This window comes from Epinephelus fuscoguttatus, linkage group LG13 (assembly GCF_011397635.1).
Source record: "Epinephelus fuscoguttatus linkage group LG13, E.fuscoguttatus.final_Chr_v1".
Classification (NCBI taxonomy): domain Eukaryota; kingdom Metazoa; phylum Chordata; class Actinopteri; order Perciformes; family Serranidae; genus Epinephelus; species Epinephelus fuscoguttatus.
The window spans coordinates 17,676,113-17,692,667 of NC_064764.1; the positions used below are offsets into that span (position 1 = coordinate 17,676,113).

General features: G+C 41.1%; 1 protein-coding gene across 2 annotated transcripts in view; it reads right to left on the reverse strand.

The window, feature by feature from the left end:
- The window catches only part of LOC125900168 (receptor tyrosine-protein kinase erbB-4-like), a 479,428-nt gene that overhangs the window by 104,896 nt on the left and 357,977 nt on the right, over positions 1-16,555 (reverse strand). For both annotated transcript variants that reach the window (XM_049595048.1, XM_049595047.1), the window contains exons 15-16: positions 9,983-10,137; positions 3,804-3,848 (exon numbers count right to left, since the gene is read on the reverse strand). In XM_049595048.1, the coding sequence (XP_049451005.1) occupies positions 3,804-3,848; positions 9,983-10,137 (200 nt within the window). The remainder of the gene's footprint in view (positions 1-3,803; positions 3,849-9,982; positions 10,138-16,555) is intronic.

Genomic DNA, 16,555 nt, shown 5'->3' on the forward strand with positions numbered 1-16,555 from the left:
TGCTGCTTTGGACAGAACTATTTTCACCTGTCTCTGCATGTTTCTGTATTTTGTGGTCTTCCATTAAAACTTGACTATTAACGAAAAGAAAGATCACTAAAGATTTGACGCTCAACCAAATGTCATTTTAGCATCAAGACCTACTATAGATATCTAATGAAATCTGCACACTTCATATAAATGGTCTTTCTAACTAACTGGACTAACTACTCACCTGAGTGATCATCTATAATGTACTCAAGACATACAGTTCTCAAGGTTGTCCAGCAAGCCACATTTGCACATGGTCAGCCATGCATTGGACCACATCAAATGCAATGTTTCTCCACCATTACAACCATCACTCTAAATAGGCATGCACAAGGAGCCAATCAGGGAACACAGAGATACCAGACAATAAGGCAGCTCTGATCATTATGAATTAAATTGGAAAGATACTGCCAAATGGGAACATGTTAGATGAGGTATTACTTGTCTGTTTTATCAGACAAAATATTATTACAGGAGTAAGTGACAGGAAGCGATTAATCCATCTTAATCAGATATGCACACAATCCCTACACAAGATGTATGCTAATGCCAGGTGGAACGATGCCCTTTGAAGGCTTAGTGTAATCATGTATTTCTGATAAGCCACTTTCAGTCGTGCTCAAAAGCCAATACCTCCAACCCATAACAGATTTACAAGATGTGTGACGCCTCAGAGCAGGCAGCTGAGCCTGAGGTTGGCCGGGCATCTACTGCTGTATCCTAACCACAGCTATCGGAGATCTGATAAGGGCTGATCTGTGCACCAGGTCAGCTGATAGCTACATTCCCCATCTGCTGCAGTCCCCCATCACCCTGTTGGCAGTGTCCCAGGGACTGATTCAGGTGGAAAAACCTAGATTTTGAGCAGATCTCCATGGTCCAGTATTTCCCTTTAATCCAGATAAAGGCTGCATTTGGGTATTTCAGAAGTTAAGGCAGAGATCTGGATCAATTTGATACCAAATTTCAGGATTATTTGGATCCCACCTCAGAGGTGAATTTGACAAAGCCTCAGCCCCACTTCTTCTAGATATTGATACTCAAGATGATCATTACACTTCATCTAAATTAGTGTTTTAGTTTTAAGTAATTTCAAGCATAGAAACATATTGTTTGGCCATACTTCCTGAAACTGCTGTAAACAAGAGTAACAAATACAGACCTATTTCTCAACGTCTAGTTTCACATAACATTGTAACCTGTTTGTACCAAAACATCCAACATATGTTTGTGGTCAGACAAAGGCAAGGAAATGCAGTGCAAAGCAAATTTATTTGTATAGCGCATTCTTTTCTTTACAGAGAGTGCAAGAAACAACACAGGGATTAACATAATAAGCACATGGCAATTCAAACAATGTACTAAAAAAGCAATTAGAAACAAATGATATGTGTGCACCTGCATTTTTCCAATGTTACATCACATGTTTGAGGGGGGGAAAGTAATAGCTCAACTATGTCCTGAAAAAACATTGCTGTATGTCTCAATTTAAATCACATTTAAGCACTTTCAATGTATATTTTCATGCTTCTGATTTAATGAAGATAAATTTTACTTAATTTAGATAAGCTTGAAAATGCACCTTTAAAAATGCCTGGGAAGTGCTTGACTGTTATTTTATAACATGCAGCAATGTATTTCAGGAAGTGTTTGTGCTTATTTTACTTCATCAAATCAGATGCTATAGTGCTATATGTTTAGTGGGAGCCTTCTACAAAAGGGGACACATTTCCAGGGATTTCCAGCATAAAGTTGTCTTCATTAGCAGTGGCATTGCTGAGTGGTCCATGGGTAGCGATGGGCAGATGAAGCTTCATGAAGCATTGAAGCTTTTCATCAAATTGGTTCACTCAAGGGCAAAGCTTCTTGATGCTTCATTTGCTCTACTAAGCCATCTACTGGACAAAAAAAACTATTACACTTAGTGGTTTGTGTATATAGATCTGAACCACTTCCCAAACCAGTCACGTGGTACAGCCGGCCAGCGAGGCTTCGGACGTCACCAATGACGACACAAGCCTCGATAGCGCATCGCGGAAACAGTTCCTGGATTACTCGACACACGCTTTGAAGCCTCGGCACAGCGAGTCACATCACTATCCATGGGTGTGAGTGTATTCTGAAAGTAGAAGTAGAGTGTATATGAGCATATCTTTATCATTGTCAGGAATCCACAATAGTCAGAGATATTGTTTAAGTAACGTTACAGAAAAGCATATCATCAGCATTACTGCAGCATACCCAAACTCAATCCTCTGACACTTCTGAATGAACCGCAAAATTCATACTAGTACTGTGTATTTTTCCTATACTGAAGCAGTTTGCTCTGCACACATGTAAAAAAAAATAAAAATAAAAAAGCCTGCTGTGTTGGCAATAACATAACGTTAAACTCTGAACAGGTTGGTGTTTAAAGAGTTGATGTATGATGTACTTCAGATTAATTATCTTTTAAATTAAACCATAGACCGCAAAATACATCAACAAAGTCAGCTACCTCACTAGCCTGCTAGCAACTTAACATGCAAGTCAATGGAGCCGTGTTAGCTACCGTTAGCATGCCCACATTTTAAGTAGGTGACAATTCAAATAGCTGGCTCACATGAGATGGTGAGTGGCCTTCGTATGGTCTTAAAAACGCTACACATTAGACAACGGTATACTTACATTTTGATGCGAAAGCTGTGCTACCAACTGCTCCTTTCCTGAAGTGTTCCGCCGTGGAGACAGAGCACAGCGGGTCATAATCTGAAAGCCACGCCCCCAAAGGGGAAACGTTTCAGATCTGGGGGTGGAGTCGTGAGATTTGGAAATCCGTATCCAGTCAGATTGGGATCAAAGTGATCCACCCTGCCAATGTTTTGAAATGCCCAGATAAAGTCAGCAGGATCACCTTGATCCCTGACTGAGAAAAGGAGGATTTCATTATCCGGATTATTCTGATCCAGATTACAAGTTTTGAAATACTGGGCCCAGAAGGCGTGAATGTTTTCTCTGAAATTGTACGTTTCTCCTGCAGCAGCTATTGGCCTCGATAAAAGGTTCAAGATGGAATATTGATTAGTGAATACTTTCTTAATGGTTATCAGTTTGTCTGTCTTTGTATCTAACTGTATGGCTCTTTCATCTGAAGCTTCCAGCTAGATAGTCTAAATGTCTTTGTTTTTCCAGTCTAAGTTAAAAGTCAGTCATTGCTTTTAAGCATTGCACTGTCCTGTCCTGCATTGCTCTGTTCTCTTTTGGCAGCTGTGTTGTGCTGCAGATCTGCAGACCCACCAGTAAGTTCTGTAGCCTTTTTTTTCTCAGTTAAATCTTCCCCAAAACACCACACAACAATTCTCAGCACCACTTGATGCCAAACTGTTTCTCTTATGAAATCTTGAATCCATTTGTTGTAAACAGTTAGCGGCATTTTGTTCCCCCAACCCCCCGTATAGCCTCAGAACAAAAGCTAAAACGCTATCAATTTATCAAGAACCAGGCAAATTGCTTGCACACACGCGCACAGGCAGACACACACACACACACACACACACACACACACACACACACACACACACACACACACACAAGCATGCACAGAGAGGCATTAAGGACACTCACAGGGATTTTGGGCCTTAGAGCTAACCATTAATCAGAGACTTTGCTTACTGTGATTCTTTTGTGTTTGTGTGTGTGTGTGTGTGTGTGTGTGTGTGTGTGTGCCCGCATTGTGTGTGCCACTACGCAGGTGTGTTCGTATGAAAGGCAATACGCAGAAAAGAATTTTGTACCTGTCCATCCAACCAATACAGTCTTGCAGTCTTGGTCCAATGCACCTAGGCAAACAAATACAAGACAAAAGTTAGGGACACAACATTCATAGTGTATTACATATCTGAGAATGATGAGACCCTGTATTGAGTTGAGCAAAGCAACACAGTAACTAATGGTTAATCAAACACAAACTAAACCCATATCTATATTACATCTTTGCTGAGAATATGTGCTCTCGGTGGCCTTTTATTACTTCACTTGTTTGATGATGCAGCTCACGTAATGGGAAGTATAAACTTCAGCAAGACTCTGAGAGGTCACTCATGCTGAGTAAAATTACATTTTTGATGCAGGCCGGCTGTATTACAGCACACATCTTTGGCAGCGTTCACACATTAGAGATATATAATAATACACAATAAGATCTGCATTCAATTATTAATTATAATTTATTATGTACTGGATGGCAAATTGCACATTTTACAGAAAAATACTATAAATGAGCCATCTTGGAGTTCATAAAAATACATAATTTGTAATGTTTACCCCTTTACCTTTTTTTTTTTTTTCAGTAGCTATGCGTATTGATTTGTCGGCAGTGCTGGGTGTTGTCTTGTGTTTTAGGTTCTTAAGCTGCCAGTGGAATAGACAAAAAAGGAAATTGTTTGTGAAAGCACAAGTATGTTTGCTGTGAGGTAGGGCATTAACAACTTTTTTTCAGGTCGACTTATCTGTCAATAAAGTCGAAGTCAAGTCGACAAGTCATTTGATGACGTCATCACATTGACACGGCGGAGGAAAGTGAAGTATCTCCATCTCTTATAGTACGCCCGAGTATGTTCACTTAGTCAAGGATAAAGTATCAGTGTAAGCCAATCAGAGGCAGCGATTGCATTCCGTACACAAGCACACACAGAGAGAGAGAGAGGGAAAAAACACACGACTTGTCGACTCCTCCCAGGCAGTGTCGACTTGTGCCACTGACATCAACACGTCGACAAATTGACTTTTCTGTTAATTTTAATTTAATCTTTTTTTAAATTTTATATACTTTATTAATACCTGAGGGGAAATTCAATTTTTCACTCTGTTTGTCAATTACACACAGGTCTGAACACACACATGCACAAACTGGATCTATACATGCACAAAGTGGAGAGATGTCAGAGTGGGCTGCCCATGACAGGCCCTCTGAGCGGTTGGGGGGTTCAGTGCCTTGCTCAGGGGCACCTCAGCAGTGCTCAGGAGGTGAACTGGCACCTCTCCAGCCACCAGTCCACGCTCCATATTTTGGTCCGGCCGGGGACTTGACCCTCCGGTTCCCAACCCAAGTCCCTATGGACTGAGCTACTGCTGCCCCAGACTGAGCTACTGCTGCCCCAAATGCCCTACTGTGAGGTGCTTTAACCTCCTGAGACCCGAACTTTTTTTTGATATGCATTTCTAATTTATCCTAGCTATTTGGGATCAGTAGGACCCAAAATGTATAAAAAACTAAACATTGTCAATGATAATAAAATCCCAATGTCCTCAAAAGAGTACTTACTAATTAATTAACTAATTACTAATGTTGCTGTTGCTAAAACTGGTCAAATTTGTTGCAGTATAAAGCTGTAAACATTACTAATGATAAATAAACTAGTTTCAATCATAAAATCTGATCAGGTTTTGGACCTTGTACACTTTTGTGTTGGGATCAGCTGCAGACTGACTTGGCAGAGATGGCCGCCATCTTGTTTTTACATGGATTAGTGTACTGTGCATTTACTACCACTAGATGGTACAAAAAGTGTCCCCAAATGAGGACAACGGGTCTAAGTCAAGTATAATGAAGAATAAAGTCAAGTAAATCCAAAATGTGATGTCCTCAAATGAGGACGTAGGGTTTTAGGAGGTTAAGTAAAGGCCCAGACCAGGGTTTACACTAGACTATTTTATGGCAAATACAGCCTTTAATATTCCAGAATTCCATCCATATAAAACCAGACATATGTTCGAAATAGCAGTATAATAGCCTACAGTGAAAGAGCCCTGCAATATGTCAGTTGTCATGCAGCTGCTAGTCAGCAGTCGCCTGGCTGTTCACACCAGAAGCACATTTCTCCACACCGGTCAGGAAGCCACTCTGCTCCTCTCATCTGTTCTAATCACATGTAGAGCTCTGTCTGCTTGTGTGTGAGTGAGTGTGTGTGTCTGTGTGTGTTGGCTTGTCTTTCTTGCTCACTGTTAAGCCACAACTGACAAATATAAGACAGCATGGGGTGCATATTTTATCATTTATTATATCTAATGTAGCCCTTATACTGTTCATAATAGATTATCAGTGTGTTTTCCTGCCAGATTTGCTCGCAGAATAAATAGATCAGACATGGAAACTCGCTGCAGATGGTGAGCCATCCGTGGAGCTTTGAGTTGCAACCAGTCCAGTCTGAACAGCCCCATTGCTCAACAAAGGTGACGAAAGAAAGCGGGCAGCGCTTCTCGGAAAATCTGCATGCTTCACAGCGCTTCTGCGTCCAGTGTGAACCACTACACCTGCTATCCACCATTTGGCTCACCATGGGGTAGCGAAGCATACCTCTTGGTCTGATCTACCAGGATACCTGCTGTGTATTGGAGGTGTCCCTGGAAAAAAATAATCTGTGATGCCGTCACCTAACTACACCAAGCACGCTGAGGAAGACTGTGACTGCCGTTGATATGAGGAAGGCAGGGAGACAGTCTGAATGGTTTTGGTGGATAAATAGATCTGTTAGCAATTATTGTGTGAAAATTTGTTCTGCAAACTAAAAGTTTATATTTAAGTTGTCTCGGCAACATAACTTATAGGTCACACAATATTAGGCTACTTCTTATGCGATTAATTACTTTATTGATGTATTCAGCATATTTCATATTGGACATTTTGGCCACTGTTTTTTTTTTTTCTGCTGAACAACTACATGTGATACTGGGCAAAAGCCAGCATACACCAGGTTATGTTAACCCTGGCCCAAACACACCTTAGGTCGCCTCTGCCTCAGCCGAAAAGTTGCACTTGAACACACCGTAAAGACTACAGCCAATTGTCAGTTAGCACATGTGTTTTGTGCCTGTGTGAGAGGGAATATCTCTTCATATCAGCTAAGTTTGTATCCGTCAATATAAAAGACAAACCTGAAGAACTAAAGGAAGGATTCAAGAGGCGCATTAGCCAGTTCGCACATTAACAACACAAACTAATGTTGAAAGAACAAATGATATTTACCAAGCGCTAGCGAACAGTAACATGAACAAGTACGAATCGTTCCTGCTTAGGAGCTCAAATGAAGAAAAAAAAAAAACGTACCTAATAGAGCAAGTGTGTTTTGATCTCACACCCTCTTGAACAGTCGTTTGTTTGCTTTCCTCACTTCTCTTCTCATGCACTGAGCTTAACTGCTATTGCAATCAAAGAGATTCACTCACTCGCAGAAGGGTTCCGCTGGGTTCACCGGCCCAACTCTGACTGAACATGCTGAATCGGCAAAAAAACAGCTGACTAGTGCCAGTGGTGCAGGACACATTGCAATCACTAGGGTGGCAGACGCTCACTAGACAGACCAATGACTGACCGTTGGCTTGATGTGTCGGGGCCCTAGAGATGTTCACTCGACAATTTGAACTGAATAGAACTACTTTCCATTGGTCAGTTTATCGATTTGTCAGTACCTCGATTCAAATACAGACTTTGGTGTACGGGTCATATTTCTGATTCTGTCAAAACATACGTCTGTGTGTGTGTAAGCATATATGAGCATGTATGAACTCTATCCTAGAGGTTCAGTTCCAGTCTGTCTGCACAGATAACAGAATACCAAGCTACACTGTCTTCTGATGGAAAGCAATGATCTCTGCTGGAAATTACCCCCAGTCCTCCTGTGCTGATGCTTCAAATCTCCCATGTGTACTGTGCACTAGTGACGTCTGACAGTCTTAATAGTGGCTCCAAAACCTGGAGGCTCATTTGAATGTTGAGAAGAAAGGGATAGTGGTTTCATCCCTGTCTTTGTCTCTTTTCCTCTTTGTCTGTCTCCCTCCCTTTCCTCTCCCTCCCCCAGCTTGTTGTTTTGAGTGGTGGATATGCTTATGAAGCTATACCTGTGACAAAGTGTCAGCCTGGTGTTTTCCATTTACGAGTGCATTGCTATGCTCGAGCGCGCTGGAGGCTGTCACTCAGGAGAGGAGAAATAACACATGAGGAAGTGGCATAAACTCCCTGTGGAGTTAAATACAAAATGATGTCTTACCAACCCTTGTTGGATATTACATTGAGCGATCAGTGGCTAGTGAGCAATGGAGAGTGGCAAGGTACTTCACAGACTCCTCTCACTTTCATTCTCCCTCTTTTTTACTCTCATTTTCTGCTTTGCCTCTCTATTGATCTGTCATATCTTGGAAGATGTTGGATATTTCTGACTATGCACTTACCAGCCACTATGCATATAAAAGAATATTCTGTTAGCACTCCAGAAAGTGGCACAGGGAAGTGTATTTGAGCATCCTTGTGAAATGGTGGTGCTGGTGATGTAGTGACTACTGCAGCTGATTAGTAGTAGTGCAATACATTTTACCATCAACTTCTGTCTCACAAATTGAGCATGGCGTTAGTTCAGGCAGGACACACATCCCAACTAAATTAGCTGATCTCAAACAGCTCAATCAACTGATGGAGCAGCTGATTGATGGAGGGGAGTCAGCTGATAGATCATGTGATTGCTTACTATGCAACAAATTGGCAAATCTCATTCAGGATGCCCCATTTAAACTGCTCTGGCCTGCCTACTGTTGCTGCTTCCTCTGCAAGTCACTTTGCAACCCACCCCCACCCCAGCTCCTCCTTTTCATGATGTGTCTGACTTATCAGTATCATTTCTGTTTGTCATTGATGTTGCTCTGTTCTGTTCCCAGGGGGTCTTTACTGCTTCTCTCCCTGCCTTAGGCTTTCCATGTAGGCACATGGAAGGGCAGGGAGGTGTGCTCTCTCTGTCTCAGGTTTTCCTCATTTGCACATGGAAGGGCAGAGAGGTGTGCTCTCTCTGCCTTAAGGCTTTCCACGTAAGCATGTGGAAAAGGCTTTCTGTGTAGGCCCGAGGAAAGACAGAGAGGCTCTAGAACAGAGCCATACCACCAAATGTAATACTGCAAATGGAAATAAATTTTCTTTGACTAAAGTGTTCCTGACTGAACTGACTGCGAACCATGCCTCTTTTGTGGAGCAGCTTGGACTCCAGCAGAGCAGGGTTTTATTGTTTGGTGCAATACAATTAACATTGTGCTTTTAGACTCTCCAGCTTTCCATTTCTTATGTCAGTAGTGTCAAGATGTCTTACCACTCATACCACTAATTGCAGCAATGCTATTGCAACAAGTCTTTTTTTTAATAAATTGTGCAGCTGTGGTTTAGATGGTAGAGCAATCCTGCACTTACAACAAGGTCAGTGGTGGGATCCCTGGCCCCCTCAGCTGGCTTATGTTGTAAAGTGCTTTGAGTTGTTACTATGACTCGAAAACTGCTACACAAACACAGTTTGAAATTTTGTTGATTTAAAAGCTGGAGTGACCAGACCCTTGGGGTTTAGGTCAGGAAATTAAATCAGGACAAAGGTTTAAAGTAGGATTATGGTTGGGGTTAGGTGTTACGTAATGACCCTACTTAATGAAAGTTTTTCTGTATTCTTTTCTTTTTTTCTTTTTGGACAACCTATCACAGTGAGGAGTTTCTTGCCGGTAGATTACTTAAGGATTTGCATTTAGATACAGCTCCAAGATTAAATCTAGAGAGCTTCTTGGGATAGCATCTCACTAGCTGCGACACTGATCCCCAACTTCAAATGAATTCAGGAGCTGCCCAAAGACCCCTTCCCTGCTTCCTACCCTTGCTAGGACCACACCAATCTTCAAACTTGGCTTTTATTTTCATCTCAACTACTGCATCTTGCATTGTTTCAGTGCTATCATTGTGACAAAATGTATCCATGGACAGACCCATACACACCTAGGAAAATACTGCGGTAGTTCCTGCTACAAGGTGTCTCCAAGATGACTGTTACTGTTTGGTTTCATTCATCTTTTATAAGCTGAAGGAACTAACTTCTGATTCATGAAGAATGACATAAATATCTTACTTTTGTGAAGTAATGACCATCAAACCAGTCCTTGTCCTGACTGTACTCACCCCTGGGTGCAGTTGGCATGGCAGGGATGGCATTCGTTGTTGGCTTCTGCGTACTTGAAGATGAAGCTGTTGGCACCTTGCAGGCCATCGGGACACTTCTCCACACAATTAGGACCGTCTTTAAAATGGAGGCATTTCACACAATGCTCTGGGCCCTGTGAGGAGTGAGAAGAAGAAAACATTATGCTTTTCAGATGCACATTTTCATTTTGAAATCATACAATAGTATTGAATAAAATGTACATAGTAGGCGTACGCGTAACCATCAGTGAGGTGCTAGTTGCAGTTTAGTGAGGCATTTAAAGGGCAGCTCCATTATTTATTTATTTTTAGGTTTTTATATCATTGCATAGTTTCCCAGTAGTGTTCCTTGTGTATAAATCTAAATATTTGAATTCTGTGCATCAAAATGCTATCTTCCCAAACCCTTCAAAATATGTTTCTCCAAGTGACCTTTGTAGGTTTCTGCATGATGATGTTGCCACATATGAACTACCTAGCCTTTTTGTGGCTGAGCCAAGAGTTTTTTGAGAATTGTGTGTTGTCAATCTTCCAATTTAGCTCTATTCCTCGAACCTCTAACTAGCATGGAAGCTCAGAAATTACTTAGTTACATTACATTAGTCTGGATCAGTGACGTAAGGACATTGCAACGGGCCCCAGTGCATGCTATCCTGGATGTACTGTCTTTACACAAATAACAACTTGACATAGGACAACATCAAGATACATATTACCTAGCAATTAACATAGCATATCTCACAAAAATTATTCATTGATAATTAATCAATTAATGATAATCATAATTGAATGGCCTTTATAGTTTATTCACAGATTTTATAGATTATGTAGAAAAAGCCTTTTTGAGGACATATATAGCAAATGGCACCATTTTTAAATTAGGAATATCTTTTTTATCATTCCTCTTTGAACACAGGTACATATTCAAGGAGGCAATCTGTGTCACTTGCAAGGGCCTGCTCTCTCCCGGCCCCTCCAGCCAATGGCCCCCAGTGCAACCGTACTATATTTACGTCCCTGGTTTGGATCCAGGGATGTAAGTCACACAATAACACAGACTATCTAGCTGATCCAAACCGCTGTAGACCAGCAACTCCCTGTTAAAATTACTGGCTTTTTTTTTTGGCAAAGGTGGGTTTGAAGAGAACAATGTAACAGCCTCAGTTCCTCATCTAAAAGGCTGTCTGGTGGACAGTGAAAATATTCTAAATATAGCATACATAGTCTGATATAGATTTTTTTTAGGCTGACCATTTTTAAGGTGGCTAATGCACGTTTTACATGCAGATTGCTTAGATTCAGTGCTGGTTCTCCTGTCTGCTTCTCCAAAATTGGGTGCGCTGACTGCCATCTACTGTCAGGTACTACACTGTAGTGGTCTGTGGATAAGCACCTCATACAACCCCACTTCGAAAAATCCGAACTACCCTTTCAGTTATTATTATCATTACCAGCACTCTAACCTACATGACTGCTTTATGCTAACTGCTGAGTGGGCACTTCCTTTTAAATAACCTAGAAAAAAACACAGATGGAGATGACCTTTTACTGACAACTATAATTACTTAACTATTGTTATTATGACGATGCTGACTAGCAGCATGTTCTGTATAGGTCTGAGCATTACACTCCAGCACAATTTCAGCGCTAATAATAAAGGTAGGGTCTGGATTGGAAAAGGCCGAAGTTTTTACTTGGTAACTTTGCAGTTAGTGGCAAGTGGTGGTCATGATAACGCTTAGAATTTCCTCCAAACTTTTCCATGACAGAAAAGAGACAGAAAAGATGTCTTTTTTGTAACACGATCAATTCTCACTGGCATGTCCAGCTGTCTCTGGACAGCTTTCTCTCACAGATGTTTAGGCGACAGTTTTCACTCTCAAGTTGTGATTCCAAACAGTGTGTTGAGAGGATATACTGTAACTATATCTGACATTAAGAAGTCGGGCATGAAGGACAAATCTGTGGTGTCACAAATTTAGGGGGGTGAAATATCTGATTTAGCCTCAGTTTGTAATGTAGACTGATTGATGGGTGTATTTCTCCATCAATAACTTGCCAAGTGCAGCTTGCAGCTTTACAGATTAAACTGTTGTGCTTGTGTAACAGTAAAAGCTTGAGAGCAAAAGAGAGATAACAGAGCAAAAGACAGCAGGTGAAAAGTGAAAAAAAGAAGTACTGTAGAGTAATAAGGGGAAGTGAGGGGAAGAGAGTGGACATGGATGCAGAATAACGCAGCGAAGGGGAAAGGCAGTGAGAGTGAGCCAGATATAGTGTGAATTAGAGAGAGAGAAAGAGGGACGGGAGGGGGAGAGCAGACGAGACGCATAAAGCAGTGTGAGCGGAGCAGGCAGATAATAACCATCGCTCACAGCACACACAATGACCATAACAATCCGCCTAGAACAGGATTTATGGAGCTAATATAGGCGAGGGAGGAGGTAGGGGAGGAGAGGAAGAGAGGCGAAGAGCTCTCCCAGACAGGCCTCGTATCATCAACAGGCCCAAAGAACATCTCATTGACAAACAATACACACATATACACAAACTGGTTGTGGAGGAAGTACACAAATACTTTACTTAAGTAAAGTACCAGTAAAACAATGTAAAAATACTTAATCACAAGCAAAAGTCCCGCATTTAAAATTGAATTTAAGTACACAAGTATGAGCAGCAAAATGTACTGAAGCATCAAAAGTAAAATTAAATGTCCTGTGACTGATATGACATTATTAGGTAGTTCACACTAATGCATCAATGTGTAAGCAGCAATTTGTTGTAGCTGGCCAAGGTGGAGCAAATTTTAACTACTTTACCAGCCCTTTGCTAGTTTTATCCAGTAAAGCCCAACCAAAACTGTATTTATTTTTTGGACTTTTCTCTAATCTTTGTTTGAATTTCAACACTTTGCAGTGAACCCATGAATACAGAAATCTGTGAGTTATCTTTGATTCAGACCCATAATCTGTATAAAATACTGTACATAGCCATGTCTACATCACCCACTGGTGCGTGGACTCCTGTTTTGAAATCTTGAGTTTTGCATTTTGACAGTCGCCAGTAATTTTTGGAGCAAGAAGTGACCATATTGGGACAAGCGCTAGCTGCTGACTTGGTCAGCATGGTGCATTTTTTACTATGGTTAACTGTGATGTTGCTATTGCTAACTTCTGCTAGCACAAAACAGGCTTACAAACATGAAAAACCAAATGTATGCCACTCAGTGCAAAAACTGAATATCTAATTCCTTAGTCGCTCTTTTAATACAACCAAACAAAACTTTCTTTTAGGTGACCAAAACTTAACTTTCATGAAATGAATACAAACTAAAATAGCAACAGCTACGTCTTTACTTTGTGAATCTAGTGTTACGCCATAGTTACGTTATCTGACCAAAGTTGTCACTGTGGTAGCAATTTGTCAATGGATGGCACCTACCTGTCACTCAAAGTGGCCACACCCTTTACTATGCAAAACTTTAAGCCTTGAAGGCTCTCTAAGTCTTCCTAAGCTTGAAAAGTTTTTGTCACGTACAGCAAACATCTCCTCACGATCCGCTAGCTACATCCTCTGAATATACTGTGAAAAAGTCCGGTCTCTGTAGGCAGCCCAGGCTCCGCAAATGGCAACAAAAACATTTTGGTCCAGGCTGCACCAACCAGCCAGTGCGAGACCAGCGAAAGCAAGCACACACACATGAACATGGTGCCCAAGTCTCATGGTCTCGCGCAAGCATGCACACGTGAATGCGGTGCCCAGAAAGGCAGTTAGAGCTACAGGTTACAATGAGGCTAAAAACAGAGTTCAAATGATGTTTTTCCAAACAACTTTTTATGTCGGGTATGTATTTTGTGGTTTCAATTATGTGTTTTTGGACGTTTGAATCTGGGGCGCCATAAGCCTCCATTAGGTGGAGTTTTTCTGCTATCCCTTGAACAGGTGTGTAAATCCAGGGTAACTAGCAGCTATCGCTTGTTCATGACAGAGTTACGGAGGACGAGGGGGGGAGGGGTGAGCTAGCTCAGTTGTGTTTGATAACATTGTTGAACGTAAACAGAAGTGATGTCCAACGGTGCTTAGCGTGCCTTGAATGAAAGGGTGAGTTATGAAAAAAAAAAAAACAAAAAAAAAACATCCTCTCACAGTTGTCATGAACAGGGACATTTGCTATAGAGACCAAAACCATTTTATGGGAACTGACTCATTTTTTGGTGCCAGTCTCAGGTGGCCGTCCAAAAACTGTAGTTTTTGACATTTCCAAGTTGGCTTCATTTATCAGCCCTGGAAGTTGCCGCTTGTTTGGACATGGACTTCTCTAAACATTTCGGCAATATCACCAAATCAGCCCTGGTCAAATCAGGAGAAGTCACCAAAATTAGATCATTTCTTTCATCAGTGATACAAAAAAATCTCATCCATGCTTTTGTCTCATGCCATCTCGATTACTCTACCTTATTATTTGGTGACTGCCAATGACATCAATAAACTGCCTGTAACTTGTCCAAAAATACCCCGGCAAGGGTTCCTATACAAACTGGGAGATATGAGCATATTTGTATTCTCATCTTATTGCAGTAGTTACCCTTGGTTTTCAGAATTGGTTTTAAATTTTTTATGTTTGTTTTTAAATCACCTAGCGGCCTTGCCCCCTCTTACATCATCAACCTTCTCACTCCTTACACCCCTGCTCTTACTCTCAGATCTGCAGACCAGCTGGTCCTCTCAGTCCCCAGGGCGAGGCCTGAGACAGAGGGTCATGGGGCGTTTGCCTTCAGGGCTCCACAACTGTGGAATAACCTTCCACCGAGAAACTACTTTAGTGTCCTCTTTTAAACTCTTAAGCACTTGTATTGATAAAATGGCTTTTGATGACAGATTTTCTTTTTATTTCATGCTTTGGTTCATTTATTTGTTCTTAAGATTTCTATTCATTGTCTTTTATCTTTGTTTCCATTTTGTGGCTGCATGGAACTTATTATGTGTATATTCTGATTTTATGTATTTGAAGAACTTTATAAAGTTGTTTTTGAAAAGTAAATTAAGTTCATTGTTAGTATTATTATAAATAAGATAAATAATATTAAATCATAATATGAAACTAATAACTAAAGCTATCAAATAAATGCAGTGCGGGGGAGGTATATTTTAGCACTTGAGTAGCAGTAGTTATTTTCTATCCATCACTGACACACACACACACACACACACACACACACACACACACAACACCACCTTGCATTTTAGTCGTACATACTGTATATTTGACAAATACCTGTAAGACACACACACACACACACACACACACACACACACACACACAGACACACATGCACGCACACACACTGTTCTCGCTAAACAAGGGGCGACCAAGGTGAAAAGATGATAAGAAAGACAGATAATTATCCTTTGGCAAGTAGAGAAGTGTGTACGAGTGCTTGTTCATACATAACCAGAAGTAGTGTCTGTGCATGGGCTTACATGCACGCATGCATGTGTGTGTGTGTATGAGTGCACATACACTAATGCCTCTGCGTGCGTTCTTTGTAGCTTGTGTGTATGTGTGTGAACATGCATTCACCCCGGTATAATTATGCAAATTGAAAGTCTCGCTGCTCTCACTGGCTTTAGCGTTGAGCCTGGCACTTCGCTTTTATGAGTGTCTTCCCACCCGTGGCTATTGGTGTGTATATGTGAGTGTGTGTGTGTGTGTGTGTGTGTGTGTGTGTGTGTGTATCCAATGGTCCCATCACATCAGCGAGCTAAATTATGTGACAGAGCAAACTAACAGTGTTTAGTCCAGCAGGGCATTGGTACACACTAAAAAGTGACAGGGATGCACAGTGTCGCGACCAAAGTGCCCTGCTGTAAATTCAAATTGGTCTGCTTGAGCTCTAACACCATCGTTTTTTGTGTGGTATTGCTGGATATGCATGTGTAAATGAGTATTTCTACCTCCTCTATCCCTCTTTCTTCCCTTTAATGCATTGGCAATTATTCTTTATGGTGTCAGAGCGTACAGTCAAGACTTTTAACAGGCAGCCACAAAAAAGGCTTTCCTAGGCATGATCAGGTACATCAGGAAGGATTTACAAGATAATTTACCATGATATAAAGCACAGACCAAGTCATCATGCTCTGCTGTATATCTGCTGGAGTCTTAAATATACTCCCACACGACAGGCCGACCACAAAATAATTTTAAGCATTAATGATGAGGTGGAGAGATAAAAAGAGGAGAGGAGAGAGGAGGTCTAAGGGAAAGAGTGGGACAAATAAGAAAGAGATATATGTGGCAGCTCCTGTGAATATGACAGCGGCCAATTCAGTTCAGTGGTCATAAAAGGTATAAAGCACCTCCAGCAGATTCAAATGTATCATCTTTTTAGAAATCATATGTTTCACTATCAAAGTGAAGAGTCTGTGCCTCAGAACTTGTGACTGCATGCAAGAGTGTGTGCCAGCTACAATGTGCTTGCAAAGTTTGAAGAACACAGGAGGACTTTACAGACAGCAGAATCAACATTCTATATAAAACAAGTGGATTTTTATACA